Source organism: Melanaphis sacchari, unplaced genomic scaffold, assembly GCF_002803265.2.
Source record: "Melanaphis sacchari strain LSU unplaced genomic scaffold, SCAv2.0 Contig20_pilon_pilon, whole genome shotgun sequence".
NCBI classification, from domain to species: domain Eukaryota; kingdom Metazoa; phylum Arthropoda; class Insecta; order Hemiptera; family Aphididae; genus Melanaphis; species Melanaphis sacchari.
Genome location: NW_020271042.1, coordinates 4,690,081 through 4,705,921, shown reverse-complemented (window position 1 = coordinate 4,705,921; position 15,841 = coordinate 4,690,081). Strand labels below are relative to the sequence as shown.

The 15,841-nt window shown below is 27.6% G+C and overlaps 1 protein-coding gene across 5 annotated transcripts in view; it reads right to left on the bottom strand.

Annotated features, from left to right (window-relative positions):
* LOC112593605 (CREB-regulated transcription coactivator 1-like) overlaps positions 1 to 15,841 on the bottom strand; it is a 32,854-nt gene that overhangs the window by 1,024 nt on the left and 15,989 nt on the right. Inside the window, exons 2-13 of one of the 5 annotated variants that reach the window (XM_025338084.1) lie at positions 8,766 to 9,045; positions 6,974 to 7,076; positions 6,760 to 6,919; positions 6,395 to 6,589; positions 5,497 to 5,550; positions 5,037 to 5,279; positions 4,863 to 4,970; positions 3,019 to 3,186; positions 2,815 to 2,823; positions 772 to 843; positions 437 to 502; positions 209 to 347 (exon numbers count right to left, since the gene is read on the bottom strand). In XM_025338084.1, the coding sequence (XP_025193869.1) occupies positions 209 to 347; positions 437 to 502; positions 772 to 843; positions 2,815 to 2,823; positions 3,019 to 3,186; positions 4,863 to 4,970; positions 5,037 to 5,279; positions 5,497 to 5,550; positions 6,395 to 6,589; positions 6,760 to 6,919; positions 6,974 to 7,076; positions 8,766 to 9,045 (1,597 nt within the window). The remainder of the gene's footprint in view (positions 1 to 208; positions 348 to 436; positions 503 to 771; positions 844 to 2,814; positions 2,824 to 3,018; positions 3,187 to 4,862; positions 4,971 to 5,036; positions 5,280 to 5,496; positions 5,551 to 6,394; positions 6,590 to 6,759; positions 6,920 to 6,973; positions 7,077 to 8,765; positions 9,046 to 15,841) is intronic. The other 4 variants (XM_025338085.1, XM_025338087.1, XM_025338086.1 and 1 more) reach the window with 4 other exon arrangements.

The window sequence follows — 15,841 nt, the reverse complement described above, 5'->3', positions numbered from 1 at the left end:
TAAAATAGTGGAAGTGTACAATGAGTTTGGATTTTATATTTAAAGTTTATTCAGTTTTTTTATATATATTTTTTTATTTTAAAAATTACCAAACACAATTTTTTTTTTTTATTCATCCAATAAAAAATTAAAATTATTTAATTATCTGAGATAAATTCCACTAAAAATCTCAGTCTAAGTTATGAATATTAATAGTAAATATAATTACCTGTAAGTATTATGTCGGGAATACTGGAAGGAGTATTAGGTGTTGTATGAGTCTGGTTGGGAAATTGAAGAGACTGTGATGGTGAAGTGCTAAAATATCCCATATCAGCTGTCATTTCTGAATTTACATATTCTTCAGTCTAAAAAAATATTATATAAGTATCTAGGCCAATAGTAAATATATGTAAATATATTATTTTATAAATATATGTACAATGTACATAATTACCTGTTGCAAGTATGTATTAGTTGGAGAGCCCATGTATTCTAATCCTGTAGACAAAGGACTATCAAGCTAATCAAAAACATAAATAAATAAAACAATTAAATTTAGTTTGTTTTTAAATAGGATTTCAATAACTGTAAAATAATTTATATAATTATCAATAGACATGCAGTTATCTAAGATAAACATTAGAATATAATATTATATACACAATAGATATAAAATGTACCTACTACAACAACCCTTAATTTTTTTTATTGATAAGTAACTAGAAAAAAAATGTGTACCGTATAACTATATAAGGTATACATTTTACAATCTATTTTTGACCATTTTACCTGGATTTGGGCAGTTATCCAAGCTGATGGATTTGAATCTTTAAGCGATTGCATCACCTGATTCCAGTCCAGCTTTATGATAACGGAACCAAAATACAATTAACTGTTTGATATTTAAAGTAAAGCAAGTCTAGTGGTATTTGAATATAAATTTTAATATTGTACATTTATTTCATAATTGTTACATGAGAACATATTTTAATTCAATAATTTTTATTTTGAATTTTTTGAATTTTAGTAATTCATAAAATAAATTTAAATGAAAATATTAATTGAGCTATTTATACAAATATAAATTTATAATTTATACATCAATTGAATATTTGAGGAAAAATAAAATCATTAGATTACATATAAAAATTGTAATTGTTATTATTCCGTCTTAAAAAAAGTCAGAGTTCACTTTAATTAAAGACTAATATGGACGTATCAGATATATATCACTAAATTTAAATTAAATTCCTGCCTTTTAATACTCCCTTTATTTAAAATTAACATACTATACAAAACTAACTAAACAAGTTTTTGTTAAAATTAATTTGTGCTTACAAGATTTAGATTAAGGGTCTGTTAAGAAATCGAACTTAAACAAATTACAAATAACTTTTTAATAATCAAAGTATCAATTGATATATTAAGTCAACCCTTAAAATCATGACCCTAAAGAAATCTAACTTTAATATGAAAACAGTAATTGTTACAATATAATCTTGCAGTAATGTTAAAGCTATTTCTGATTAAATATCCTATTAAAAATTTTTTTCAATCTATCTCTGAAACCTATATTAACGAAATACTATACACAGTGGATTCTGTATAATGTGGATATTGGTTAATAAAGGCATCCTCCTAATTTGAGCACTTAGTTCGGTTTAAGTAAGCAATTTTTATTTAATCATAGTGTTAGAATATACATAAGAGGGTAATGAGGGTAGTCTATTTGATAAGCTTGAAGCATGTGCCACTTTTGTAAACTAGATCCATAATAAACAGCTTAGATAACGAGCAATTACAATTTTTGTATACCTTCCACATCCAAAAAGTAATTTTATTTAGTAATTTAACATTTTTTTCAATTGTATGATTCATGCGAGCAAAATAAAAACTTTTTTTGATATAATTTTTTTTTTTGAACTAATTTCGGTTTTTATGGGCAACAGCTTAATGTGTGCAAATAGGGCTGGTTCCAACATGCCTACATTAAGCGGAATTTACTGTATATGTATAAAAGAATGGTATAGTGGGACTATTATCTCTTAACCCAAAATATAGTGTGTCCTCCACTCAAGATTTTCACTTATTACAATTATTAACTTTTTAACTTATAAACCTATTACAGCGGTGGCCAGCGAGAAGAGACTCGAGAGCCACACAATATATTAATATGGAAGAGCCGAAATGGAAAAAAAAGATCATATTAAATGTAATAAATTGTGTGGAATGCAAAACAATGTAAGATATTAATTAATAATTAAAAAAAAAATATATATATTTAAATATTATATCAAAAACACTATATTTTTTTATAAATTGTAATTTAATAAAATATTATACTTCTTTTAATACATAAATTCATATTGAAAAACATATTTTTTTTTAAATGTTTTGTATTTTACGATAAGATACGAGCTGTAGTTTAGCCACCCTTCTTGACTAAATATATAATTTTTGTTTAAAATATTCAGTAAAAAACTTGTAAGAAATATATTATAAATTCAACATTTCACCTTTTTCAATAGTTTATAAACATTTTAATGAAAATTAGTTATTATAAAGAATTTAAATATATAATTCAAGAATGAACTTGTCAGAATTATTAGGTATTACATTGTATTAAAAATTTAAAATAAAACAGAACTGAACAAAATACAATATTGAAAACAAATTACATTGATGAACCAAGTCTAGACTTTAGAGTTTAAAGTAATCACTGATCAGTTATTTATAATAAGAAAACGTGACCACTGGTAACAACCATTTTTGTGACATATGATAAGTTTATTATAAGCATTTAAAAAGGAAAAAAAAATTAATTTTACTTACCATCATATCCTTTATTAATATAAGCATAAACCAAAATCAATTATAATCAATTATACTAATTAACAAATTTAAATTCTTTAACAGTAGTTTAAAAAGAGTTGTTTTAAAATATTTAGATAATTTATTTGATTTATTATATAAAAATGTTTATGGTTTATTATTAGTATGAAGCTACTGTATAAAATATCTTAAGTTGTTGCTTACCATAGAGAAATTTTCAAAGTGGTGTTGAAGATTGTTAGTTTGTGTCAGATTTGAATAAAAATCTTTGTGCGTTTGATAGTTTTGATGTTGATTAGTGCTACTAACAGAAGAATTGCTAGGCGAGGATGGACTCTGTGGACTTCCGCATAATGGACTGGAACTTCCATACTAAAAATAAAAATAAAAAAAAAGTTAATAACATAATATAAATTATTATTAATAAAAATATAAATTCTACAAATGCTTATGTATATAGTAATATAAGTTTAATATAAGTTTATTATGAATAATATAAAATAAATTTATTCAGTTAATAATATTAAAGTTTACGTTACTGTTATTTTATAAAGTTGTAATTTACAATTGATAATTATGTTAAGATTAAAAAAGTAACTTGGACTACATTCAAGACTTTTGAGAATCATATGTGACTATATGGAGAGGATTGGTAGTAATCATTGGTTTATCATAAAATAATTGGTCATAAATTTATAACCATAAACAGGCATTTTCTAAAGTAACAGTAAGTGAAAATTAAAGAAATAATAAAGTATAGACTAACTTACTGAGAATTTCAAAATAAGGTTTTTTATGATAAGTATGCGTAACTTCATAATTATTAATAATAAAAGATAATAGATATCAAAGTGATACTAAGAAATAAGAATGTTGATGAATAGAACGTCTAAAGAAAAAAATAAATACATATTATGTGTTTCAAGGTTTGACTGATAAGGTTCTATTTAACAAAAAATTAATTTGATAGGGGCCTAATTTGTTTAGTTTTGTAATGTTAAAATCAAATTTAGATCAAAATATCCAATAGTTAAAATATCTAAATTTAAAAATTAAAAAAAAAGTTTTTATAAATAAACATAAACATTTTAAAACATCAATAAACTTAAACGATAAAACTATATTTTACATTATATTTTCTAATAAAAATTAACTCAAATATTTATTATTAGAAATTTTTTTTTTTTTTTTGAAATAAAAAGATAATATTTGTGAATTGATTTTGTTCATATTTGATACTTTTGTATTCTCTCAAGCTGAAATCTCTCCCCAATTTTCCCTTGAGTTAAGCTTTTAATTTTCGTTGAAAGCTATAATAATAAAAAAAATAAAATATGCAACATGAAAATGCAGCAGATAAAACTAAAATTTTACAGAGTAAACTGGGTACCATTGAACTATTACAGATAAAAAATTAAAATATCTCTATGATGAATACACAGAGATAATAGTAGGAATATTCCAAATTTTTTAAATGCTATTGCTAATTTTATTAGAAAATAATTTACGTCATTGAATCATTTTACAAAAATAAAATAAAATTTTTTATTTATAAAAATGTTTTTCTAAATTTTTAGAAAATTATATACTTAGTCTATTAATTTACATCATTGAATTATTTTACATTTTAACTTTATTTTTTATTATTTAACTATAATGATTAATGACTAATATTTGTGAAGTATGTTTCGGGATATTATTGCTATTAATGTAATTTATTTTACTATTAGTAATATAGTGTATCTAGTATTTTATTAGAAAATTAAGTGTTTAGAAATTTATATATTTTTGTTTAAATTTTGTACTTGGATATTATGAATAGTTAACATATTAACCGATAAAACCATAATTTTGTTTATCTATGTATTACACTGTTTTAAATAGAATAAAACATTCTAAAAATTTGAGTTTTACTATAAAAACTCAAATAGTTGAATTAAACTTGGAGTATACACTCCAAAGACTTTTAAATAATTTAGTTAGGTTTGATACTTAAATGTTAAACATTATATATTGCTTACCTAAACTAAAAATAATAATATACATACTTGAATTGTAAGTCCTGGAGATGATTGTGGACTTGGCCTATTAGATTGTTGATTTCTATATGAGCCTAAGGTGTTTATATTGTTAAGTTGGGAATTTCCTATGTTTAACTAAAATTACAATAGAAATATTAGTATTATATATAAATATATAATGATTACATTAATAAAACTTACATGCGAGGAATTTATTTCAGTTTGGCCATTAACAATACTACACGACTGGTGAGTTTGTTGTTGTGCTGGTGACAATGGAATATGCTGATACATAACTGTTTGTACAGGGTTCATTTTTATACCATTCATTTGGCCAGTTACACAGTTCATATTTGAATTTTGGCCTAATATTTGCATTTTTCTGTTATTATTGCAGTTATCTCCTGAATTACCATTCCCTGGACTATTATCTACAGTAAATCCCTGTAAAAAACAAATTTATAAAATTAATCATACTAAACACATTTTTAAGTGTGCTTAATTTGTTTTGTCTAATAAAGTGAAATACAGGCAGTCATTTTAAGTTTGTAAGCAAAAAATAAATGAAATAGACAAATATACACAACACATAAAAAAGGTATTAAAACTATTGGGTATATATTGTAAAAAAAAAAAAATAATTAAATTGCGTGCAACTAACCTTACATGTGCGTTGTAACCTATGGTTCATAAAGTAAGGAACACTAAGGTGATTCTGCAATCATATCAATGTACTTAAAATGAATAATCAAATATCTAAATAATACTTAATAGATAGAAGATAAATTAGTTACAAAGCAAAACTTCTATTTATTATGTTTTATTATACATATACTTTTAAAATACAACTGTCAGGAAGTCAGCATATTATTTGATTTTTCTCTCTGACCTATGCAGAACATAGTAAATTTACATTCATTATGGCTCACTTTGTATTGTTCAATTTAATATTAGTGCGAATTGATCTATTATCAAATTTAAATTTAAAAGCATATATGTATTCTTAAGTTGGTTTTTAACAATATTTCAATAATAAATAGAGATTGTAATGTTTTACATATTTATAGCTCGTATTAAAATTGAAATATTGTAAGAAACCAACATTTTATAGTTCTTAACTTTAAGTTTGATAATAGATCATTTTACTCTAATACTAAATCTAACAACACAAACTTAGTTTTAAATACAAATTTGCTACGTCCTGTGTGGGTAAAAGAGAAAACAAATATTATGCTTATATTCCTTCACTAAATAGTGCAAAATTGATAAAATGTTGTGAAACCATGCATTGAAAAAACAAGCTAGCAATAACATAAGAAAAAAATTAATAAAATTTAAGGACAAGATATATTTATATGTATGTAAACAACTCTAACTTTCAAAAATAAAGAGAAATAAATCAAAGAATACTTTTTATAAATATTTGGTAAGGTTTAAACGCATCAAACGTGCATACTAGATTTTGGCTACAAAAAATAACTCAAGCAATTAATCTACATAACAGAAAATGAAAATGTCATGAAATCTATTTGGGATGAAACTTTCTGAAGAAAACTCACTGGTAACACAATGTCACAAGTGACCAAGGTAGTTTGATTAGGAGAATCAGGTGGTGGCGAACTTGTAAATGAAAATCGTGTAGGTGGTGTACGGCTGTTAATTGATACTGGGGATAGAACACTTGGACTCTGGCTCGGAGTACCTTGAGAGCCTTGAGAACCTTGAGGACTACAACCATCTGTTGTTAGTGGGCTCTGCTGAAACAACCATCTAATCTAATCACATACTATCAAGGAAATCAATTTTCCTTAATTTATTTATTAAAAGATCTAAATTGTTAATTTTTTATGGATGTGGTTAGTATTAAATGTGCTAAAAGGAAATTAAAAAAAAACAAATAATAATAGTATAATAATGATCTTACGTTGCTATTATAAGGAGATGATAAATTATACTGGTCATCCTGATCAAGAGGAGCGTGGATTGGCTGAGAAAACTGAAAATTAGTGAGGTCAGGTAATGAACCAGTATTGTTGCCAATGGGTATTTGAACAACGCCTGGTTCTTGTTGAGTGGTAAAAACACTAGAAAAATTCATAGTAAAAATTTTAGTAAGAGATTAAAAAATAATGGCTTACTGAATTCCAGGAACTCTAGGTACGTCACAGCAAGACCTAGGTCTTTTATCCGGCGATGTTGATAAGTATCTTTTCTTATCATACTGCTGGTTATCAATTAACGCTAAATAAAACAAATTTTAAAAAGTTTTAGTGAATTTATTGTTAAGAGTAAAAAGTAAGTCTCGCGGTGGAAGTTGTCTATTATACGTACGCACTTTAATAGCTTTCATATTTAAACAGTGTTTAAATGACAGTTTATTTTGTTTATATTATGTACATTTCTACGTTTACTTTAATGTTGAGAAACTCAATAAACTTTATGTTGGCTTGTGTGTAATACTTGAAAAATTATTTCTTAAATGTATACTACCCATCATTATAAAAAATTACGTGCTGCTTGATACCCTATTCGATTTTTGTGCTCTCATTCGACTGAAAATAAATTATACTGTATATATATATATATATATACATTTTTAAACATCTTACAAGTTTTTATCGCACGTGGCACGATTGCCTTCTATATACGTAATATAGGTTCAAAAACTCACTCTGCCTGCTTACTACTTAATTATAAAATTTTATCTCTAAGAACATCACTTGCAAATTTACACCCTCTGAACGAGTAGTTAATAACTATGGTGTTCCCTCAAGGCGAAATTTAATCCCATATTATACACAACGTTTTTGTTTCTAACTAATCTAACTACTCTTAATACATCAACAGTTGATTACATTGATGATGAAACAATAATTTTTATCAACAATGATCCTCTCACTTCCTCAATAAATCTGCAAAATCTCCTTGATCGTATGGAAAATTAGTTAACTAAATGGAATTTTAAATTTTGCCAAAAAAAATTGAGACTTGCTCCGTGTACTAATGTACATTATCTTTATAGTATCCCACAGGAACGTATTCTCTAAATTCTCTCTATGTTCAATATCTTGGTCTAACACACAAACAAAAAATAACTTGGGCCGAAATATTAGAACTAAAAAATTAGTTCTAAATAATCACCTATACGCCATGCTCAAAACTTTACTATGCAATAATAAATACACTTTCATAGGTATAAAATTTCGTAAGTACAAAACTTTACTAAGACTAATACAGAAATACGGACTATAGTTATGACTATTTTGAGGCAAGATGAAAAATTCAAATACTATAAAATTAACATCTTCCAAAACATTATCATAAGAAAGTTAAAAAATGCGTCTCCTTGCGTATCAAATTACATTCTATATGGGTATAGTATAGTATTATATTATATTATTATTACTTATAATTATAATTATGATAATTTATAAAAAATAACGAAAGGGAAGAAGAGAAAAAAGAAATGTAATAAATTATTTTTGGAGCATTTCAAATTGCAGTCAATATTCACGGTCATTATTAAGTAATGTTAAATATGAAATTAGCAATGTTACCATATAGGATAACTCTACACGTTTAAAGTTAAAAACAATGAAGCCAAGTATTTTTTTGAAAGATCACAACTACCAAAGTACTCGTAGAAATTCCCTAATCAAAAATTTGGCCTCCGCAACAATACCGGGTAATCCCTAAAGACGCTTAAAGCGCAAGTATTTTCGTGATCTGTCGTGAGATTTAATGTAAAAAAATATTAATACATTAAAAAATATCAATGACTCCTTTCATCAAAAATGTTTATTGTTACGTCATATTTGTTACTTTTAGCATATATTCTTATTATATATTATAATAAGAGTAGATTGTATATTCACGTAAAAATAAAAAATAAAAATAAAGAGTAAAAAGTAACATAGTCCAAGTGCTTACTTCTGCGCTGAGATCCAGGACTGTGTAAATGTGCCAACGATTCAGTAGAACTGCTCTGCGAAACACTCTGGTGTAAAGCTGAGTCTGAATGAGTACGTCTCCAGCTAGTATCAGGAGGAGGAGGTGATAAATAAGGACCGCTAGAGTAGGGTGACTTATCAGATGATCGTTTTTCTGATCGCATTGGACCTACTGAACCAACACTACGACCACGTTCTCTGTGACCTCGGACTTGTTGGTTTGGATTAACAACCACTTCTTCACAACCATTAGCCATCAACTGTAAATATTGTATTGTATTGTATTATATAATAATAATAATAATAATTAATAAAAAAAAAAAAAATGTAAGGGAAGAAAGAAAAGAAAGAAGTGAAATAAATTATTTTTGAAGCATTTTAGCTTATTCGCGGTCATTATATAAGCAATATTGAACATGAAATTAGCAATGTTACCGTAAACTGCATATAGTATAACTAAATCCAGATTTAAGATTCCATACTTTTATGTTATTTTTTTTGTAAGTATGTGTATAAATGTAGTTATTGTAAAAATGAAAGGAGAAAATATATTTAAAACACGTTATAAAATATCTTCATAAATAATACTTCGAAATGAATGATTTTTTTTTTTTAATTATCAAATGCCATTTTAGACATTTATATTTTTATTTTAATAATAAATAATAACGATAGTGGATGAAAAAAATAAGTATCCAAAACTATAAAAGATAAGTTCACAGTTATATATTTTATTTGATTTCTGTCTTCAAGTTGGTAGTCACGTGAACAAATGTCACCAAGATTATAATGTATATTGCAGTGGCTAGTGGGTTTATATTTAGAGTTAATACATAATCTGTACATAAAAATTATTGATAGTTAACAAAGTTTACAAATTAACATGTAATAATAATAATAATAATAATAATAATTAATAATTATCATGATGATTGAAGCTTCGCTACCTATCAACATTTTAATAATTTGTTTTTGAGAGATAAGTTAGGTTAGATTACCTACTTAGTGAAAATATAAGTTTTAAATTAATTATTGTATTGATTATTTTAATGTAAATGCATATCTCCATTAACTGATGTACAATAATAAGTTTAATGACACTAATCAGTAATCATTAAAATCGTTCTTTATTATTTTTATTTAATAATACGTTGAAATATTAAGTGAATTATACTAAATTAATTACGTTTTATCAATGGTTATTTATCTCATTATCTATGACAAGGGTAAATAGTAATAAAATGTACAGACGGGTACGTTTTACGTTTAAATTACGAACTTGAAAATGGTATTCTGTGCGTATCAACTGTACATAGACTATAACGACAAAAAAAAAAAAAAAAACAACAATAATACCTAAGTTTATTCCTTTTTAATAAATAACTAATAATGATACAAAAGTGTTTAACACTATTATTTCAATCAAATACATACAACAAACTAATAATAAAGATAACATTTTCTTAGTAAAAGCTCATAAAAAAGTGCATATTAAAAACACGCAGTTAATGACATTATATGATATATCTATTTGGCATTATGCCAAATAGAATTAATTAGTATCGTGTTAAGCTAATTAGAGACCGGGGGAAAACTTTAGCAAGCGCACTCTCCCCAATCCGAATGAATAGGATTATGAGGGATAAACCTCCATATCAAAAAAAGAGGCTCTATATAATGTAGTACTCCAATCAATAATAAAAAAATAAAATAAATAATTTACATAATTATCCATCATAAACTTTTTTTTTCTAAATGTACCAAAACTCATATTAATTTCATCTATAAACTGCTGTATTAAAATTGTTTAGTATTGTACTTCATGAACGTCATTATTCTTAATAAATTAGATAGGTACCGTCACTGATAGTGGCATGGTACCTTAGTAATTAGTAGGTACAATACTTACACCAACCAACGTAATGTTTACATTATTTTGTTATTTGAACGGATTAAACAATTTTTTAGGAATAATCTATCATCATACCATTTCTAAAGTAAATTCTATATTAACCACAAAAGCGATATACAAACACATAGGTATATTAATACTACATTACGACCTCTATTTTAGTGTGCTGCATGTATAAGCAAATGTATAGCTAGAGTTAAAAAAATATGTAGCTATCATTATAAATGAGATAGAAGTTTAAAATATTTAAAGTGTTGACCAGGGAATAACTATAGTAATCACTTAATTATGACGATAAAAACATTCTAAGTATCATAATTTAACATTGAGTAACGAGGATATAGATTTAAAGTTTGAATAGAAAACTTAATTGCGAAATCCGTAAATATGTTTTCTAATTAATATTTTATAAATTCATTTAAAATAAATACAATTTAATTTTCACAATTGTTCTTTGTTATAACGCAAATTGGTCTTATGAGACTTTCAAAGGATTAAATTTGTCAAATTTTAAATAATGAAATTGGTACGTTGCGTATACTTATACGTCACCTGCAAAGAAGGGTTAAGGGATTACCCAATTTTATTTTATTCCCAAAACATTACTATAGAGATAAAATTGAATTCATACATTTAAGTGACTATTTATATCATGTTTTAAATATTTTTTTTTTTTTTAAACGTTATACACAATCTGTATCAGACTAGACACAATAAGTATATTTGATGAGAGTTACAAAGATTGACATAGAAATTTGATAAAAGGAGCCATCCATCGATGGCACTTTCCATGGATTTTTTTTTAATATTTTCAAGCTTATCTTAAGAGATCACGATACCACTTATACGTTTCAGGCGTCTAGGGGGATTACCAGGTATGAGAGGATAGTAGACACGTTTTTTATGAGTCCATTAGGGTGGTTATTTAGTTAGGAATAGAATCTTTTATGAAATATTTTTACTTCGTCGTTAATTGTTTTGAGTTTGGTGTCAGTATGAAGGGTATGATTAGACACGTAGAGTGGGGCATTCATTATTTTTCGGGGAGCGATATTTTGAAATATTTGTATTTTTAGTATGTTAGACTTTTTAGCGTTTCTTAAAATTGAAGTCCGTACGTCCATATGGGTTTAAGGAGTGTTTTGTAGATCAGGAGTTTGGTTTTAATGGAGGTAGAGTTGTTGCTTATTAAGGGTTTGAGGATACGGAGACGCGATGATTCAATGCTAATCTTTTGATTTTGATTTGATTAGCCCAGGTTAATCTTTGGTCGAGAGTGAGCCCGAGGTATTTGACTTTTGGGGAGTAAGGGATAGGTATACCATATAGAAAAACTCTAGGACAGGAAGCATGTTTGAGGGTGAATGTCGTATGGACAGATTTACTTTGGTTTACTTTGAATCGCCAGTTGGTTAACTATTTTTCCACGGAGTTAAGGTGAGTTTGAAGATTATTTGACGCTATGAGTGGATCATTGTCAACAGAAATTATTGATTTGTCATCAGCGTAGTCTGCTACTGATGTGTTGGGGGGTAGTTGGTTGGTCAGAAGCGAAGATTTTGTACAGAATAGGAGACAAAATGCCCCCTTGGGGAACACCAGCATTGATAACTGCTACGTCAGATAAAGCAGAACCGTAGCGTATTTGAAAATGCCGATCTTTAAGATAGGATTTAATAAGTAAGTAGTAGGTGGGATGCAGGAATTTCTTAAGTTTGTACAAAAAACCCGTCATGCCATAAGCGGTCGAATGCTTGAGAGATGTCTAGAAATACACAATTGCAGAACAGTTTTTTTTCCAGGGAATACGAAATAGAGTTTATGACTCTGTGTGCTTGAAAATGTTTTAAATATAAATTCACAATATTAATATTATATATTTTTAGCGGTGATTAAATTTTAAAAGAATTTCAAAACCAATTCCAACATAAATTGAAATGTTATCATAAGGCATAAGGTACAACTTCGTTATTCATATAGTAGTGGGAAATATTTAGAAAAGTCTTATAGATGTTTCTGCTAGATTAGCATTACATTAGTAAAATATTAAATTTAAGTTTTTAAATTTGTACAGTCTTGTTATGAATACTAGTTTTATAAACTTAACATTACAATTGTAATTAGTATACAGGTTATAACGCACATACGTCATACACGCCATATACTAAACTATATTAAAATGTATAATTTTATTCATTATTTTAAAGTATAGTAGCGATTGGTTCAAATACTTCAAACTATAGACTTTAGATAAACTAGTATGATGGTTAAGTAAAATTAATGATATAACGGTCGAATTGAAATGTAGGTTTGAAAAACCTATATCATAAATGTAAAATAAAAATTTAACCAACTTATAAATTAATTTCATATATTTTTTATTCCACTTCTTAGTATCGCCAATAACTATATTTTTATAGTTAATTATTGTGAAACGTTTTTCACGTCGGCCAAAAAGTCATCAAAAACACGGTTTTTGAATTTCGACATGATCTCTATCACACTTCTTCCCTTATTTGATTTACTTTTTCATTTTCATTAGAATTTTTGTGATTGGAATTATATATTTCACTTAATGGCTAATGATCTGCACATTATGATCGACCACGGTTATACTTCTTTTAACCTTGAAAAAGGGATTCGTCAATTAGTATACAGTACAATCATGACCACCCATTTTCTCTCTTTTTGAAAAATAATATACTAGTATATTTCTACAGAGATTAAACCAATCAACATTAGTGTTTTTGTTTCTACCAGTCTAGTTTACACATTGATTTAATAAAACTAAATGTCGACTAACATTAATATTGATAGAAGAACCAGTAGATAAATAAAACCTTATCGGTATGTTAACTAACATTGCCACATTGGTAGATTGTATATTGGACCATTACCAAAATTATTAGTGTTCAAACGTATTTTCGTACTAAAAAATAAAATAAAAACGAAAATATATTCGTTGTTATCAACAACAATAATGTATAATAAATTTTTTATTAAAAGAATAAAGAATAAAATGTTACATAGTTTCTTAAAATTAATTTTATCTTGACGTTGCTTGGAGTGACAATTAAAAATCTAAAAATAATTGTAAAATAAGGTTGATACAAATCTTTTGTTTTCAGATAAAAATGTAGAAATCACTTCATATAATATAATATGTGAAGTTAACCCCTCCAATTTATCCAAACTACATCGGAATTGTACAGTTTGATTTTTAAGTACCTAATTGTAAGTTGGTTGTCTGGTGTAATTTGATAAATTGGGGGATAGGCTCATTAGTCATTACATATACATTATAATTTCTGCTGCACACCCGTAAGCACTATTGCACCAATGAATAATAATGTGTTATACAAATCAGATACGTAAAACGATATTTTATTTTTACAAAACATAGGATGCAAGTTGGTTGTGGGTGGTATTCGAGGAGCATCGATTCTAACAATAGTGATGTGGTAAATATAGAAACTTAATATAACTTATAATAACAATAATAATATGATATTATATTTTATTGAAAAAGTTTATTCCAATATGGCAATAAAACATAATATAAGGTAACCCAGTATTATAGTTTAAAATGCATCCAAAATGTTATTATAATACACGTTAGATATTAATTAATATATTAAACCACGTTGATTGCCAATGATTATTTAACATTTTTTTTATGATATTTATTTTAGGTATCCTGAATCCGTCGGCAACGGTGTTAGCGGGTGGGTTTCGCTTGCGTCGCGTCCCTTGCGATATCGATTGTGGTGTAGGCAAGCAAAGTTGCGTTCTATGCGGCCGCGTGATCACAAGTAGGTCATCCACCGCCGCCGTCGCGATTACCGAACAGACCTGTGTGATGCGTGCGTGCGTGCGTGCGCACGTCGCCACAGCCGCTCGCACAGCCGACGGGCGCGCGCGCGCGCGCGAATGCTGTCCGTCCGTCTCCGCGGAAAATGCACCGACGGCGGCACTCCGGAAGTGGGGCACCGCGGGCCACGTGCCAACGCGCGGAAACGGTGCCGGCTAGAAGGGAAAGACGAAAAACAAACCAGCGGGGGGGGGGGAATAAAACCTACCAGGCCTGCTGCTGCTTCGGTACTCCGCAATTTCTTTCGGGATAAATACGTTCGGCGAGATAACGCCGCGTTGCCATTATTTTTGAACGCATATTATAATAAATTGTATAACACGCATTGCGTAACAATAATTATTGGCAATTTATTACGCGTAAACACGAACGACGACGCGGACGTATACGCACGAGCGATATTATTGTAATATATATTGTTGTGTACGCGACGATGACGTTGTATCTATTATTGTTGTTGCTGTTGTTGTTGTTGTTGTTGTTGCAAAAAGAATAAGCGTACACCCCTATCCCGTTTGTGCAAGACGTTCGTGCCCCGAACGGAATTCGCGCCCGTCGTTCACGAACGATAACGTTTTCTCCGTCAGATTGATGCTACTATAATTGTAACACAATATCATTAATTGCGACTTATTTTAATATTATTGATTATATTCTTACGGTTACGTTAATGTTATTATTTGTGAAATACAGTCCATTATGTTATTATTTTGTGCGCACGGCGATCGATAGCGTAGTCGCGGTTTATTTCACAGAATCATATTTTTCGTTAACTCGTGTACCGTTGTTGTATCGGCGTCGTCGTGTGTCTACTATAGTGTAACATATTATAATTTAGTAGTGCTCTGCAATACGGACCCTAATCGGCTGTATCGAAATTCGTTTATTTCGGGTTTTCGGATGTCGAGTAGTACGATGATATAATAAAAATACAGATTGGGACTTCCGTTGCACGTAACCGTAATGAGTAATGACTAATGACCAGTGTTATACGTATTAATATTTATCTTGCAATGCATTTAAGCATCAATTGTACGAAATAAATAATTAAATAATAGCATCAAGTACCCTTTAACTGTGATTCATTCATTCAAATAATACAGCACATTAAAACGGATTCGCGTATTCTGATATTATGGTTATTATTATTATATTCATTTATAAAAAACCTCCATTCATACTACGATTTCGAAAACAACACAATATTTTCAATACAATATTATGAATTATATGATAGATTGTTTTTTTTTTTTTTTAATTAAATCTCTAAATA